Source organism: Mobula birostris, chromosome 18 (assembly GCF_030028105.1).
Source record: "Mobula birostris isolate sMobBir1 chromosome 18, sMobBir1.hap1, whole genome shotgun sequence".
NCBI lineage: Eukaryota > Metazoa > Chordata > Chondrichthyes > Myliobatiformes > Myliobatidae > Mobula > Mobula birostris.
Window position 1 is genome coordinate 51,199,243 of NC_092387.1, and position 17,856 is coordinate 51,217,098.

The window sequence follows — 17,856 nt, forward strand, 5'->3', positions numbered from 1 at the left end:
CATAACAAAGCTGAAAAGAGATATCTTATATAGTGTGCATTGGAGGGATGGCAAGCTTCCTTTGTCAATGTCATTTGCTAATGCAATAAACATACAATGTTCCTAATCTACCAAAAACACAGCATTTACAAATTAGGTTACAGCCATGTATATTTCCAATTAGAGATAATGGGCCTACAGATATCTTCTGCTTTTCACTAATGATGTTTGATTTCCAGAAAAATGATTTTGAGCCTTTATTTTCAACCTTAATTACTTATTTAAAATTTCACTTGAAGTATTAAGATATTGCGATATTAATCATTTCCACATTCTTATTAAAGAAAAGGAACTCATCTTAATCTTATCTCTCAAGTGCCTGCTGTTCACCCATTATAAATTATACTTAGGTGACGTTGTGTTTGCAATCAGACAACACCCCCAGGGCAAGATCCAAGAGAGAGTGAGATGAATGATGAGCTGAACTGACCTTTGGTGATATTAGTTGAATGAGGAAAATTGGTCAAAACACTGGGAGAATTCTCAATTTTCCTTTAAGGTACTTTGGGAGCTTTACTGTGGTACTGCTGGGGCAGGCAGCCAGCTTCATGGCCCATTCAGAGGGAAGGCACTACCCCAGATCTCCTCACATTTCCGACATGGGACTCAAATTTCAAAGTTCAAAGTAAATTTATTATCAAAGTACATATATGTCATTATATATAACCCTGGGATTCATTTTCTTGCAGACATACTCAATAAGTCCAATAACCATAATAGAATCAATGAAAGACTGCACCAATTGGACCAGACAACCAGTGTGCGAGAGACAACAAGCTGTGCAAAAACAAAAAGAAAGAAAGAAAATAATTAATAATAATAACAAATAAGTAAGTAATAAATATTGAGAACATGAGATGAAGCGTCTTTTAAAGGGCGTCCATAGATTGCAGGAACAGTTCAGTGATGGGGCAAGTGAAGTTGAGTGAAGTTATCCTCCCTGGTTCAAGAGTCTGATGGTTGAGGAGATAATAACTGCACCTGAACCTGGTGGTGTAAGTCCTCCTCCTCCTGTACCACCTTCTTGATGGCAGCAACGAGAAGAGAACATGACCTGGGTGGTGGGGGTTCCTGATGATGATTGCTGCTTTTCCTGCAACAGCGCTCCACATAGATGTTTTCAATCGTGGTGAGGTCTTTCCCGGTGATGGACTGGGCCATATCCACTACTTTTTGTAGGATTTTCATTTCAAGGATATTGGTGTTTCCATACCGTGCTGTGATGCAGCCAGTCAATATACTCTCCACCACACATCTATAGAAGTTTCTCAAAGTTTTAGATGACATGCTGAATCTTAACAAATTTCTTAGAAAGTAGAGGACCTGTAGTGCTTTCTTCATAATGGCACTCATGTGCTGGGCCCAGGACAGGTCCTCTGAAGTAACACCAAGGAAGTTAAAGGTACTGACCCTCTCCACTCTGATCCCCTGACGAGGACTGGCTCATGGACCTCCAGTTTCCTCCTCCTAAAGTCAATAATCAGCTCCATGGTCTTGCAGACATTGAGTAAAAGGTTGTTTTTGAGGAACCACTCAGCCAGATTTTCAATCTCCCTCCTATGTGCTGATTCGTCACCACCTTTGATTTGGACAATGACAATGATATCATCAGCAAAATGTGGCATTGGAATTATGTTTAGCCAGTGCCATAAATTTATGATATTTAGGAGTCCTGATGAAGCATCTCAGACCAAAGCGTCAATTGTTTACTCTTTTCCATAGATGCTGCCTGGCCTGCTGAGTTTCTCCAACATTTTGTGTGTGTTGTTTAGGACTCAGAGATGGATATGCTATTATCTGAGCCAAGTTAATATGGAACTCCATTAAGATAAAATTGGTTGTCAACAATCAAAATCTTTTTTTTCATTTGGTCATAATATCTCTATCCAATTTCAATAATATTCATATTTTCACACAGCATTGGAGAACCATTGAATCAATGCCAGTTGTCAGTTCACTCCCATCAATCCTGTTCCCTTTTTTATTCCTCTGTATCTTATTTTCTCTCGCATGCCAATTAGCTTGACCTTAAATGCTTCTGCCATCCACCCCTACTAGGGACTGCTTGCAGTCAGCAGTTAACCCACCAGGATGCCTTGAGATGTGGGAGGGAACTGGAGCTCCCAGGGGAAACCCGTGCAGTCACAGTGAGAATGTGCAAATTCCACAGTCAGGACCTGAGGTCAGCGCTCAACCTGCGTGACTGGAGATATGCAGCTGAACCACTACTTTGCTGCACACCTGTGCATATTTTCTATAAACAGAATATTTTTTTCTCATTTCAACCAAGCCATCCCGGACAGGAGAGAGTTAAATTGAAACTGACGTAGCGCACATTGACCTTTTTGCATGGGAGAGATTTTATTAACTACAAGATTAGAAGTGAATAACAGTCTTTGTTGACTATTTTTATGTAGTCTTTTTCCTTCCTGTCCTCCTCCCCAGGCTATCATTACCCAGCAACTTTCAATACTTTTCAATCTGTTCTTCTATCAGGAGTCTTCACACTGGATCAGACTTTAATTTATTGTGACCCTGTAAATATTGTGCAATGAGAAGACCTGTATATGTATCTGGATATCTGTGAAAATTGGTCGAATTTATAAGCTGACAGTTTCCTTATTCAGGAAAGGTCCTGTGCCTGTTTTGAGCCCACTGATTTCCAAACTAATGCTTAAAAAATCTGAATTGTCCTCACAGTTGCTTGTGGAAGTTTTATTTTTAAAATGCATACCTATTTTGGTCACTTACCTGCAGGAAAGATATTGATAAGTTTGAAAAAGTACAGAGAAAATTTATAAAGATGTTTCTGGGACTATGTATGATTTTGATAATATCTATCTCAATCTCTGTTTGTATTGTTATTGATATATATATTTGAGATAATTCTCTTGTTTTTGTATTTATTTTCCTTTTAAATCAATAAAAAGATTAATAAAGAAAGAAAGGACCTGAGTTATAAGGAAAGATTAACAGGTTAGGACTTTATTCCTGGAGTGTAAGAAAATTTGATAGAGGGAGATTTGATGAGAGGTTTACATCGGGTAAATATAAACAGGCTTTTTTTGCCACTGAGGCTAGTTGAGACTAGAACTAGTGGTCATAGGTTAAGGGTGAAAGGTGAAATATTTAATGGGAACCTGAAGGGGGAAATTCTTCATTCAGAGGGTGGTGCGAGTGTGGAACAAGCTCCAGTAAAAGTGATGGATGCGGGTTCACGTGCAACATTTAAGAGAAATTTGGATAAATACATGGATGGGAGGATCATAGAGGCTATAGTCCAAGTGTGGGTCAATGGGACTAGGTAGAATAATAGTTCAGCATGGACTAGATGGGCTGAAGGGACTGTTCCAAGCTCAAGTTTAACTATCGTTCAACCATACATGAATATAGTCAAATGAAACAGTGTTTCTCAGGGGCCAATGTACAAAACACTTTACCAATAGGAAACAGCACACTGCATATAGCACATAGCATAAATATCACATCTAGTTACGATTGCATGAAAACATACAGTCACAAAAAAAAATATAGCCCAGGTCCCTGAGTAGCATGACTGTATATTGATGGTGAGTTTTCCTGGTCCAACTTGCTCTTTCACCAAGTGAGGGCAGCACCAACGGGAAGGGCAGCATCCAACCCAGTATGGATTCCAATGTGCCCACAGAGGGTTCTGCTCTGTCCTACACTGCCCTCCAGTGTCTTCTACCCTGGGCGATTGCAACAGGCCACTCTGTGGTGAGGGCCTAGTCCTTGCTCCTACTGAGGTATTTCCGCTCCTTCACCGTCAGTCTCACCAATGAACTAGTGAACCAAACTTGCAATATTCTATGTTACTAATGCCCAATCATAATCAAATGTCCAAGACAATCACTCGCACACCACACTGTCTTGTCACAACAAAGGTATGCAACAATTTCTGGCGCTAACACAACGGCACATGATAAGTCCAACTCCATCACTATCGAGCAACCTGCTGATGGGATAATTATGCAGTACAATGTTCCTGAGGAGGCAGTGTGGGACAGAGCAGAAACCTCTGTGGGCATGCTGGAATCTGTACAGGTTGGTGGCTTGTACTTGCTCAGTGCTGCTCTCTAGTGTTCGTTTGGTGGAAGAACAAGTTGGATCGAGACAAAATCCCATGTATCATCAATCTGCACCTATGCCACTGGCGGACTTGGGCTTGGGCTAGATGGCTTTGTGGCTAAGTTTGCTGACAATACGAAGATAGGTGGAAGGGCCGGTAGTGCTGAGGAAACGGAGAGTCTGCAGAGGGACTTGGATAGATTGGAAGAATGGGCAAAGAAGTGGCAAATGAAATACAGTGTTAGAAAGTGTATGGTTATGCGCTTTAGCGGAAGAAATAAATGGGCAGACTATTATTTAAATACGGAGAGAATTCAAAGTTCTGAGATGCAACGGGACTTGGGAGTCCTCGTACAGGATACCCTTAAGGTTAACCTCCAGGTTGAGTCGGTGGTGAAGAAGGCGAATGCAATGTTGGCATTCATTTCTAGAGGAATAGAGTATAGGAGCAGGGATGTGATGTTGAGGCCCTATAAGGCGCTGGTGAGACCTCACTTGGAGTACTGTGGGCAGTTTTGGTCTCCTTATTTAAGAAGGGATGTGCTGACGTTGGAGAAGGTACAGAGAAGATTCACTAGAATGATTCGGGGAATGAGAGGGTTAATATATGAGGAACATTTGTCTGCTCTTGGACTGTATTCCCTGGAGTTTAGAAGAATGAGGGGAGACCTCATAGAAACATTTCAAATGTTGAAAGGCATGGACAGAATGGATGTGGCAAAGTTGTTTCCCATGATGGGGAGTCTAGTACGAGAGGGCATGACTTAAGAATTGAAGGGGGCTCATTCAGAACAGAAATGTGAAGAAATTTTTTTAGTCAGAGGGTGGTGAATCTATGGAATTTGTTGCCACGGGCGGCAGTGGAGGCCAAGTCATTGGGTGTATTTAAGGCAGAGATTGATAGGTATCTGAGTAGCCAGGGCATTAAAGGTTATGGTGAGAAGGCGGGGGAGTGGGACTAAATGGGAGAATGGATCAGCTCATGATAAAATGGCGGAGCAGACTCAATGGGCCGAATGGCCGACTTCTGCTCCTTTGTCTTATGGTCTTATATTATGTTTTGTGCGTTTTTTTGCTATCATAACCATATGTGTTCTGTGCTGTGTGCTATTGGTAATACATTTTGCACCTTGGCCTCAAGAACATTGTTTCATTTGGCTATATTCATATATGGTTGAATGATAATTAAACCCGAACTTGAACTTGAAACATAATGCGCCTTGTTGACAATCCCTTGCTCCTTACTCTATCCAAGTCCATCATAAATCTACGCACCTCAGTTCTGTCTTTGTTCATTGCTATAATTTTCTAGCCTTGCATCTTCACAATTCTCTGCGCTCTTTCCAATGCTATTACATCCTTCCTGTAATTTGACCAGGTATGCATGCCAAGCACAACCTGTAATTTAACTGCTGTTTGTACAACAATAGTAGTATCATCTTTATATTCCCTGCCTTGGCTAATGAATGAAAGCATCCTTATTGTTTTTTAACTAATATTTATCTATTCTACTACCTCTCAGGTTGTTTGCAAGTGCATTCCAAGGTTCCTCTGTTCCTCCACATCACTCAATATTTTCCCATTAATTGCATAATCCCTTCTCCTATTGCACATTCCCAAATACCATACCTTACTGATGAAGGATCTTGATTCGTAACTTCAACTCTTTATTCCTTTCCATAGAATATGCCTGACCTTCCACATCCCTCCAGCATTTTGCATGTATTATTCAGGATTTCCAGCATTTGCAGATCTCTTGTGTTTACAATACCTTACATCTCTCTGGACTAATTCACAATTGCCGCTTTTCAATCCAACTGATCAGACCATCTGTAACTTCCTATTCTCAACCACATGCTCAGTTTTTATATGCCATCTGCAAGCTTCTTTGTCATACCTCTTACCTTTAGTCTAAATAATTATAAAGAGCAACTGTCAAGGTGTTCCTGATTACTTGTAATCAGCCTCCATTCATAAAAATACTCATCAACCAATGTCCTTTGCTAATAATTAAAATGCAAATGCTGGGAATCTGAAATAAGGAACAGATAATGCTTGATATACTCAGCAGATCTGGGATTTATGTCCTAACAAATGGTTTTGGAGTTGAAACTTTAACTCTATTTTTCTCTTTTCGCAGATGCTACCTGACCTGCTGAGTATTCCCATCATTTTTCTGCTTTCATTATCCTTTGTTATCTGTTGCTGAACAAATTTTGAATCCCATTTGTCATTCTACCTTGTATGCAGTCTGCCATGCAGGATTTTGTCAAAAACCTTGCAATGATTAGTTTAGATAGAAACATAGAAACATAGAGAAGCTACAGCACAATACAGGCCCTTTGGCCCATAATGCTGTGCCGAACATGTACTTTAGTAATTACCTAGAGTTACCCATAGCCCTCTATTTTCCTAAGCCTCATGTACCTGTCCAGGAGTCTCTTAAAAGACCCTATCATATCCACCTCCACCACCATCGCTGGCAGCCCATTCCAGGCACTCACCACTCTCTGCGTAAAAAACTTACCCCTGACATCTCCTCTGTGCCTACTTCCAAGCACCTTAAAACTGTGCCCTCTCCTGTTAGCCATAAATTAGATGTGACATCAAATGAACTTCCTTCATTGACCCTCATTATTATACCTACTAAAAGACAGTAAATACAATAATTACCTCTATCTACCTACCTGTGTACCTAGCTAGCTCAAGTTATTCAGACATGAGTATCCCTTACCAAATACCTTATATATTCTAATTAACTAAGACTGATTATTTCAAAATTATATTCCTTGTTAGTTTTTCTTTGCTGTTGATTATTCAAATAATAAATTATTCATATTTTAAATAGAAAACAATTGCTTGGAATAAGTAGCAGTGCAAGTTCATTTACTATGTTTTGTAACTACATGATAAAATATTGCTCTAATGTAAGTTTCCTTCCCATTAAATTGTAAAGAAGGATATATTACAAAGTTAGGCTATTCTCTGACAGAGTTTGGTTTAGGCGCCTTCCCAGGTCGGTGTAGTGACAGGTAGCAATAGAGCTGCTCTTTGCTACTATACTACTAGTATCCTCAATGCCTACACAGGATGCGATAGGTATAAATGTTCCTGTATTGTGTGCTCCTGTCCCTGAACTTGATGAATTCAATCTGCTCATTCTAATCATATACGTCCAATCTTCAATCTCTTTCCCAATTGGATAGCTATCTGATATGAACTTAATGTGCATAACAAAGGTAGTTCCTTTTGACTACAAAATCCTGCCGCCTTAAGCCTGATTTATACTTCTGCGTCAATGCGACACCGTAAGTACTGCGTCGCCACAAACCCTACGCCGAGCCGACGTGGATCCCTATGCCAGAGCCTGACGCGTACCTCTCCCAAAATGTAACTGCGCATCGCGGCGACACAGAACGCAACAACAGTGATTGGTCCGCCTGGGAGCTTTGTATTTCCTCCTGCGGTGCAATAGTTTCCCATTGGCCGACTGAAGGGCAGGGAAGGAACTCTGGCTGCAATGCTTTCCATAAAGCTTTACAGACCTCCGAAATTATGGAGGACACATTTCGCTTTTATGAAAAACGACGCTCGCTTTAAACTTGTTTACCCCGAGAAAGTCTACCATGACCATGAAGCCTTGCGTGGGCAGGTGTGTGCGCATGCGCGATGTGCCTGAATTGCAGAGCGACGCAGGCACACCAACGCACAAGTATAAATGCTCACAACGCATGTATGTCACTTGCGTAGGGTACGGCGTCGAATTAACGCAGAAGTATAAATCAGGATTAAGTGCCTGACTATTACAATAAGAGTTTGGTATACAATGTTGAGTTAATGACATTTGAGAGATTTGGATAAGTAAGATCACTTGACAAGCTAAGCTGGAAACATTTTGAAAGCATTCCTGTAAGAGTCTATGACTATTGGCTATGGATTTTTGGTATTGATAATGTTGATACAATTACAAGGCAGACTAGTTAAGGCTTCCACTCCTCTAAAGTCATGCATGTAGGTTAATTGTGTGCTAATGGACTGAAGGTCGGGGTGCGATGTACAGCAGTAATTAAAATATCTTATTGCAATATCATGAACACAATCTGTTTTCTGATCAATAAACAGTGTCGGCTAGCTGATGTGCTGCGTGTTACAACTCCCTGATCGCGTGTTGGGGTCTATTACATTCCTTCAATGGAAAGTAAATCAATTCAATGACAACCATATACTGTCATTGTGGTTGTAAAACTAGTTTTAAAGAAACAGAGATGCTAGAGCAATTGAATCATATTGAGTCGTAAAGAAAATAGTATGTTTACGTTGTTAGGGTTTTGAAAATTTCTAATGTGAATTTATCTTTCAGGCAACTACTTAGCTGATTGTTATCTCATTGCTATTTGTGAGGGCCTACAATATTTACGTTCAATTCATAACATTACAGCATACTTACAGTGGCATGCAAAAGTTTGGGCACCCCTGGTCAAAATTTCTGTTACTGTGAATAGCTAAGCGAGTAAAAGATGTACTGATTTCCAAAAGGCATAAAGTTAGAGTTAAAGATGACACATTTATTTAATATTTTAAGCAAGAAAACATTTTTATTTCCATCTTTTACAGTTTCAAAATAACAAAAAAAGAGAAGGGCCTGAAGCAAAAGTTTGGGCACCCTGCATGGCAGTACTTAATAACACCCCCTCTGGCAAGTATCACAGCTTGTCAATGCCTTTTGTAGCCAGCTTTCAGTTCTTGTTTGGGGGATTTTCACCCATTCTTCCTTGCAAAAGGCTTCTAGTTCTGTGAGATTCTTGGGCTGTCTTGCATGCACTGCTCTTTTGAGGTCTATCCACAGATTCTCGATGATGTTTAGGTCAGGGGACTGTGAGGGCCATGGCAAAACCTTCAGCTTGCGCCTCTTGAGGTAGTCCGTTGTGGATTTTGAGGTGTGTTTAGGTTCATTATCCTGTTGTAGAAGCCATCCTCTTTTCATCTTTGGCTTTTTTACAGATGGTGTGATGTTTACTTCCAGAATTTGCTGGTATTTAATTGAATTCATTCTTCCCTCTACCAGTGAAATGTTCCCCGTGCCACTGGCTGCAACACAAGCCCAAAGCATGGTTGATCCACCCCTGTGGTTAACAGTTGGAGAGGGGTTGTTTTCATGAAATTCTGCACCCTTTTTTCTCCAAACATACCTTTGCTCATTGCGGCCAAAAAGTTCTATTTTAACTTAATCAGTCCACAGGACTTGTTTCCAAAATGCATCAGGCTTGTTTAGATATTCCTTTGAACCTTTTGAATAGAACTCTTCAAAATACTATCTGGAAACCATGTTCTGGATATCAGTGTGAACTATGTACGGAATAGATGAATGCTCACTTAATTTTATCTTAATTTGTTTGACTGAAGAATATCATTTCTGACTGGTTCATATCCCTGTACTTGTCCAATAATAACATGAAAGTTTAACATTTATCCAGACTTCATTTTAAAGCCCAACACCCCTGGAAATACAGCTGTACCTTTATGGTGTATTTTAAAATTATTCCAAGATTATGAGCTCCTTTGCAAGTGTGGGGCAGAAATTTAGAGCTTTCTGACCAAGAGGTATAATTACTCACCACACTATCTACAGTATTGTAAAAGGATCTTGGGCACATTTGTATAGAGAGAGCTAGGGTGCCTAAGACTTTTGTATAATACTGTATTTATCAATGTGAGCGGATAGTGAGTTTGTAAATCTGGTGGGAGCAAAAGATGTTGGCATTGACGAGGGTGGAGCACACGGGGAACAGGTGGCAGAAAAGGAGTGCCGTGGCGGGGTTGGTGTGGGTGCAGACACACCCAGCCCTGAGACACCAGGCAAGGTAATTTGTTTCCAAACAATTGATTTATTGATCATTATGTAATATCTCTCCGGTGTTTCCTGCTCCCTCCCCTCTCCCTCCTCCTTTCCCTAACCATGATTCTCCTCTCCCTGCCCCCTTCCCGCTCTCAGTCCACAACAGAGACCCATATCAGAATCAGGTTTATCATCACTCACATATATCATGAAATTTGTTTTCTTGTGGGTTTAGCACAGTGCAATACATAAAATTACTACAGTACTGTGCAAAAGTCTTAGGTATCCTAGCTATATATAGGTGCCTAAAACTTTTGCACAATACAGTATATCCATATACATAATAGATAGTGAGAGTCACCAACAAATTGTGCTCAGACATAATGTGGCTTTGGTAAGAAGAGAAATTTTAAAAATCTATTAATTTAAAGGATGCGGGCTTTGCGGTCTGAACTAGCATTTAATTGCTCATCCCTTGTTACCCTTGAGAAAGCAATGGCAAAATGTCTTCATCTGCTGCAGTTCTTAAGGTGTAAGTATGACCACAATCTTGTTAAGGAGATAGTCCAGGATTTTGCTTCAATAACGATGAAGGAACAGGAAAAACTCATGGCCTGGAAGACCATGTCCAAATGGTGGTGTTCCATGCTTTTACTGCCTTTGTTTTTTCTGTTGGTAGATGTCAGGCATTTGGAAGGTTCTGTATTCAACAATATCTTTCTTATATCATGGAAAGGAGATTCTGTTTAACACCTTCCTTCCACCTAAGACCAATTATGAGCTATCAGGAGTGGAAACAGAAAATCCTGGAAATACTCACAAGTCAAGCAATAACAGTGGAGAGAGAAACAGAGTTAATCTTTTAGATTGATGGCCTATCATCAGAACTGATGACTTAAATTGGAATTGATGTCAAGGCTTGAAGATTTGATGAAAGAACACCAGCCTGAAACGGTCACTCTGTTTTTCTCTCTTCTAGGTTACTGCCAAGCATGCTGATTACTTCTAGTATTTTCAGTTTTTATTCTGGACTTTCCTCATCTGCGTTGCTTTTTGCTCTTATGAATTATCTGGTACTGTCCGTGACAATGCTGCAAATTATAGACCAATACCTTGGCTGACTGTATATGTTAGATGCAGAGTCAGCTTCCTTAAGCTCTTCCAATAATACTCAAAACATCTGACAAGCATGATAGCTTTTATTGTTATCTGGCATTAGCTCTGATTAAATTGAGAAGTTATGTTGACAACATAATACAGTATACATTCTGGAGCCAAAATAATGCAGGAGCTTTCATTTTTATAGATTGAAATTATTACTTAAATAATTTAACAATCCATATCAAATGACTTAAACATTTGTTGGTGTTTGGAGTGAAGAGAGACGGAAGGTGTCACTTGGTAAATTAGGCTAGATATTTTAAAGTTTTGGGAGATTGCCCATTCTTGAGCAACAAGTTGCCAGGCCCACATCCTTTGCAAGTTTCAGGAGTTGGGGGTTAAACCATTTTAGTCTCCTAGCTGGATTGAACTCATTGCTTACTTAATCGGTAAAATTATAGCAAAGTTTTGTTAAATTGCAGTTGGAAGCCAAAGTTTGATTGCTACTTTGTAAAGCAACATTAAGGTCATTGACTTTAATCCAACAGTCTTTGTTTGTCTTTCTTATCCATTTCATAATGATATGTTGGGAAAGATCAGTACAAAAATATAATTACACTTCTGCTTGGGTAATTGTGTGCCTAAATGAAATCAGTGACAGGCAGAATATTTCAAGTATCCAATCGAGTCTAAAAGAGCCAGGAGATAAGTAAAAGTTTAAGCATCAGAAAAGTTTGATTTGATGACCAACTTAAAAAAGTGTGTATCAAAAAATAAAAATGCCAGAACTAGGAACAACTATACCCCTTGTATGGGCTCCTCCATTCAATTGGATCATGGCCAATCTGCTGTTTCCTGCCTACTGTCAAGATTCCAGATGGTTTAGTGTTATTTTCGGGACACAAGTGTAAACAAGAACAAAATAATTAATACTCTGGATCTGATGCAGCACAAAAAAAAACAGCGCAATAAGATAAATAATGCAATAATAAAAAATCATAATAAATATAACTACATCAGACAGCCTAAATACAGGTTGATTGTATAGTCATAGTCATACTTTATTAATCCCGGGGGAAATTGGTTTTCATTACTGTTGCTCCATAATAATAAATAGTAATAGAACCATAAATAGTTAAATAGTAATATGTAAATTATGCCAGTAAATTATGAAATAAGTCCAGGACCAGCCTATTGGCTCAGGGTGTCTGACCCTCCAAGGGAGGAGTTGTAAAGTTTGATGGCCACAGACAGGAATGACTTCCTATGATGCTCAGTGCTGCATCTCGGTGGAATGAGTCTCTGGCTGAATGTACTCCTGTGCCCACCCTGTACATTATGTAGTGGATGCGAGACATTGACCAAGATGGCATGCAACTTAGACAGCATCCTCTTTTCAGACACCACCGTGAGAGAGTCCAGTTCCATCCCCACAACATCACTGGCCTTACGAATGAGTTTGTTGATTCTGTTGGTGTCTGCCACCCTCAGCCTGCTGCCCCAGCACACAACAACAAATATGATAACACTGGCCACCACAGACTTGTGGAACATCCTCAGCATCGTCCGGCAGATGTTAAAGGACCTCAGTCTCCTCAGGAAATAGAGACGGCTCTGACCCTTCTTGTAGACAGCCTCAGTGTTCTTTGACCAGTCCAGTTTATTGTCAATTCGTATCCCCAGGTATTTGTAATTCTCCACCATGTCCACACTGACCCCCTGGATGGAAACAGGGGTCACCTCAGGTCTACCACCAGCACCTTAGTCTTTATCACATTAAGCTGCAGATAACTCTGCTCACACCATGTGACAAAGTTTCCTACCGTAGCCCTGTACTCAGCCTCATCTCCCTTGCTGATGCATCCAACTATGGCAGAGTCATCAGAAAACTTCTGAAGATGACAAGACTCTGTGCAGTAGTTGAAGTCCGAGGTGTAAATGGTGAAGAGAAAGGGAGACAAGACAGTCCCCTGTGGAGCCCCAGTGCTGCTGATCACTCTGTCGGACACAGTGTTGCAAGCACACGTACTGTGGTCTGCCAGTCAGGTAATCAAGAATCCATAACACCAGGAAAGCATCTACCTGCATCGCTGTCAGCTTCTCCCCCAGCAGAGCAGGGCAGATGGTGTTGAACGCACTGGAGAAGTCAAAAAACATGACCCTCACAGTGCTCGCTGGCTTGTCCAGGTGGGCGTAGACACGGTTCAGCAGGAAGATGATGGAATCCTCAACTCCTAGTCGGGGCTGGTAGGGGAACTGGAGGGGATCTAAGTGTGGCCTGACCATAGACCGGAGCAGCTCCAGATCAAATCTCTCCAGGGTCTTCATGATGTGGGAGGTCAATGCCACCGGTCTGTAGTCATTGAGGCCGCTGGGGCGTGGCGTCTTCGGCACAGGGACGAGGCAGGACGTCTTTCACAATACAGGAACCCTCCGGATAATACTAGGCACAGGAGTGTTTGTACATAAGGCAACCCTGACAGGAAATTATGAAGCAGTGGTGGTGGGGTGTGTGGAGGGAGGGTGGAGGTCCCATAAATGGTGACACTCTGACGGAACAAACATCTGCCTATCTTGGCCTTAAATATATTTCATTGACACTACCTTTACAGTTCTGTAGGTAGAGAGTTATAAAGATTCATGACTTTCTGACCAAAGAAGTTCTGTTTCAACTCTGATTTTGACATTTTTTCATTTGAGAGGTTTGAGGATTTTTAAATGGAAGACTTCTTATTCCGAAACTGTGCCCTTTTTATAATATTCTCATAAGTGGCAACATTCTCCTGCATCTACTTTTACAATCCTCCTCAGATTCTTAAACATTTCAATAAGATCATGCTAATTTCAATAAGATCATGTTTCATTCTTTTAAATTCCAACAAGTACTGCTTTAAACTGCACAATCTCTCCTCATAAGATAAATCCTTAATCCTGAGAATAAACCTTCTATGAACTACGTTCATCACAATTAAGTCCATCCTTAAATAAAGAGATTAAAGCTATAAGCGCCGCTACATTTGAGGTCTCACCAATATTCCTGTATAACTGTAGCAGGACTTCCTTGTTTTTATACTTCATCCACTTTGCAACATAGGTAAACATTCTATTTGCCTTCCTAACTCTGTTACAACTGTACAAAAATGTATGTATTATGTGTGTGAGGAAGTTTGGCATTCTGCAGCCTAACTATTCTGCATTTCTGCTCTTCCTACCCAGATGCATAACTTCCTAATCCTTCACATTACTGCCCATTTGTGAAATTTTTGCTCACTCCCTGTACCTATCTATACCCCTTTGTAGACTCTTTACTTCCTTGTCACAATTTGCATTACTGCCTGATTTTGTATCATCAGCAAATGTAGCTGTAATGCATTTGGTTCCGTAGTCTAAATTATTCAAAGTCAAAATTCAAGCTTATTATCACATGCACAAGTATATGTAATTACAGGCACAATGTAAAACTTACTTCTAGCAACTTCACAAGGAAAATATAACTTATATACAATTTTCCTGAGAAAGAACATAATTAGGAGGCCATTTTTGTACTAAGTCATCACAGTGTTGCTAAGCTGTGGCATTTAGGATTGTGGCAAATGGTTTGTGTGGAACTTCAGGCTTCTGCACCTCCTGCCAATGGTAGTTGTGAATTAGTATAGATTGCAAATAATTGAGGGCCCAGCACTGATCACTGTGGCATGTATAGATTACCAAATTCATAATGGATAATTTAGCCTGAATCTCTGTCTTGTTAGTCAGTCATTTGACCACTTTAACATGTCACTCACAATGATCTTGCACTGTACCTTCTTATCAAATGCCTTCTGAAGATCCAAATGCACCACATAAATCAGTTTCCCTTCATCCACTCTGCTTGCTACACAGTTTCAGTAAATTTTAATAAATTTTCTAAATATTTTGCCTTTTATAAAACTATGTTGAATTTGCTTGGTTGTACTATGACTTGCTGTGTTCTGCTGATATTTCTTTAATAATACATTCCAGCATTTCCCTGATGACAAATGTTGGGCTCATTGTTCTGTAGTTTCCTGCTTTCTGTCTCTGCTTTCATGAATGGATGTAATATATTAATGGTTAAATGCTTCCTTCCAGAATCAGGGGAATTTTGGAAAGTTATAACTAATATAATCATTTCCTCTGCAGCCTTTATTTTAATATCCAAGGAAGAAGGCTATATGAACCAGGGGACTTGTCAGGCTGTCGTCACATTAATTTGCTCAGTTCCTCTTCTCCAATGATAAATTCCTCCTTTCTTTTAGCTCACAGAACTTCTACTATTATTGGAACATTTTTAGCCTCCTATAACATTTGACATTTTCCATTGACTTCATACACTCAGTAGCCATTTTATTAGGTATACGAGAGGTGATTGATAAGTTTGTGGCCTAAGCTCGAAGGAGTCAATTTTAGAAAACCTAGCACATTTATTTTTCAACATAGCTCCCGCCTACATTTACACACTTAGTCCAGCAGTTGTAGAGCATATGGATCTTTTCTTTGTAGAAGTTGATGTCTTGGACCTCCAGAAAGTGGTCCACAGCAGAGGTCATTGATAAGTTCGTGGCCTAAGGTAGAAGGAGATGAGTTATACAGCTCTAGTTACGTGCACGTGCAGTTCAACTCTTTGAGTGAAAATGCAGAAAGTTTGAAGTTAATAACTCATCTCCTTCTACCTTAGGCCACAAACTTATCAATCACCCCTGCTGTGGACCACTTTCTGGAGGTCCAAGATGCCAACTTCTACAAAGAAGGGATCCGTATGCTCCACGACCGCTGGACTAAGTGTGTAAATGTAGGAGGGGACTATGTTGAAAAATAAATGTACTAGGTTTTCTAAAATTGACTCCTTCTACCTTAGGCCACAAACTTATCAATCACCCCTCGTATCTGCTTGTTAATGCAAATATCTAATCAGCCAGTCACGTGGCAGCAACTCAATGCATAAAAGCATGCAGACATGGTCAAGAGGTTCAGACCAAGCATTGCAATAGGGAAGAAATGTGATCTATGTGACTTTGACTGTGAAATAATTGTGCTGTCAGATGAGGTGGTTTGAGTATCTCAGAGCTCCTGGGATTTTCACACAATATTGTCTCTAGAGTTTCCAGAGAATGGTGCGAGAAACATAAAAAAAAACATCCAGTGAGCATTAGTTCTGCGGGTAAAAATGCCTTCTTAATGAGAGAGGTCAGAGGAGAATGGCCAGACTGGTTCAAGCTGTCTGGAAGGCGACAGCAACTCAAGTAACCACACATTGCAACAGTGGTGTGCAGAAGAGCGTACAGTACATCAAACCTTAACAGCAGCAGAAGACCATGAGGATGCAGAAATACACTCTGGCCACTTTATTAGGTATCTCCTGTTCCGAATAAAGTAGCTCCTGAGTGTATATTCATGTCTTTGGTAGCTACGTAAAATAAAAGCTGAAAATTTGGAAAAGAAGCAATGGTTTTAGCAGTAGCTATGAAGTGGGAAGGAGTGTTGGTATTTGGATTGTAAGATTTGAAGCATTTGAGTAAAGGCTACAGGGTATTCTCTTTGTATCAGCTGAATGAAGAAACAATAGAGCAGAACTCCCACTGAAGCACTCTTTTGAATGCTCTTGCAATATCATACAGGGTAGAATTACAGGATAAATAACTGGATTGTAATAATTAATTCCTGGGAGATATTATAAATTATGGTTGTGTTCTTGGAATTTAGATTGAGTGGTGATTTGAGTGATCTCTGTATATTTAATACAAAGATCAATATATATAACAGGAATCAAGAGATAAGGGTCATTGTAGGTTATTCAGAATCAGAGCCAGCTTCATTTACACTGAATTATATGATATGAAATTTGTTGTTTTGCAGCAGCAGTACAGTGCAAAGACATAAAATTACGATAAATTACAAAGTAAATATAGTGCAAAGAAATGGAATTGTGTTATTAGTGGGCTCATAGTCTGTTTGGAAATCAGATGATGGAAGGGAAGGGTGGTTGAGTGTGGGAAGCGCTGAACTGGGACTGAGGTTAGCGATGGAAGAACTCAAAAGACCTACTCCTGTTTCAACTTACGTTATAAGTTCAAAAGGAAATAGGGTGATAAACTATTTCCACTGACTGGGAATGTCTGATCTAAGGGACATAGTCTGAAGATTAAAACCAGGACTTGTAGGAAACACCCCTACATGTGGCATTGGTAGAATCTTTGAACACTCTTCTGAGACTCTCAGTTGATACCAGGCCATGTTAATATGAAGACTTTGTTAGACAAGGTATTCAGGGGTATGGTAAAGGATGGGGGTTGAGAAGGAAATTAAGTTAAATCCCAGATCAGCCAGAATATTATTTCGTACTATAAACTGGAGAGGTTGAATGGCCTATATATGTTCCAATATTTCTAACAGTGCCCAACTGTTGAATTCTTGACAGTTAATTAAAATGACTATTGCAGTCATCACTAAAGAAATGGACATTTTCTTCCTTTCTCATCCACAGCTATTGCTGTTGCAGTTATTGTCATGATTGGACTGATTTTTATTCATGTAGCAGGATGTTACGTGTACAGGTAACACTTTTTTGTCCTTAGAGATTAAACATATTTAGAATTATAAATACTGCAGCAGCAGCCATGAGCGCTGGACAATTCAATGACCTATGATGGCATTGTAAAGTTTGCAAATCAAGCGGTATGCAGAAGTTGATTTCTGAAGCTACCTTACCGAAGCTTTTAATAGCGCAACTGTGACTGATGTGGAAGTTCTAAGTGAGGTTGAGGGACAAGGTT

The 17,856-nt window shown here is 40.0% G+C and overlaps 1 protein-coding gene across 1 annotated transcript in view; it reads left to right on the plus strand.

Annotated features, from left to right (window-relative positions):
* LOC140211885 (heparan-alpha-glucosaminide N-acetyltransferase) overlaps positions 1 to 17,856 on the plus strand; it is a 349,860-nt gene that overhangs the window by 78,965 nt on the left and 253,039 nt on the right. Inside the window, 1 exon segment of the mRNA XM_072282072.1 lies at positions 17,568 to 17,637. Within this exon segment, the coding sequence (XP_072138173.1) occupies positions 17,568 to 17,637 (70 nt within the window).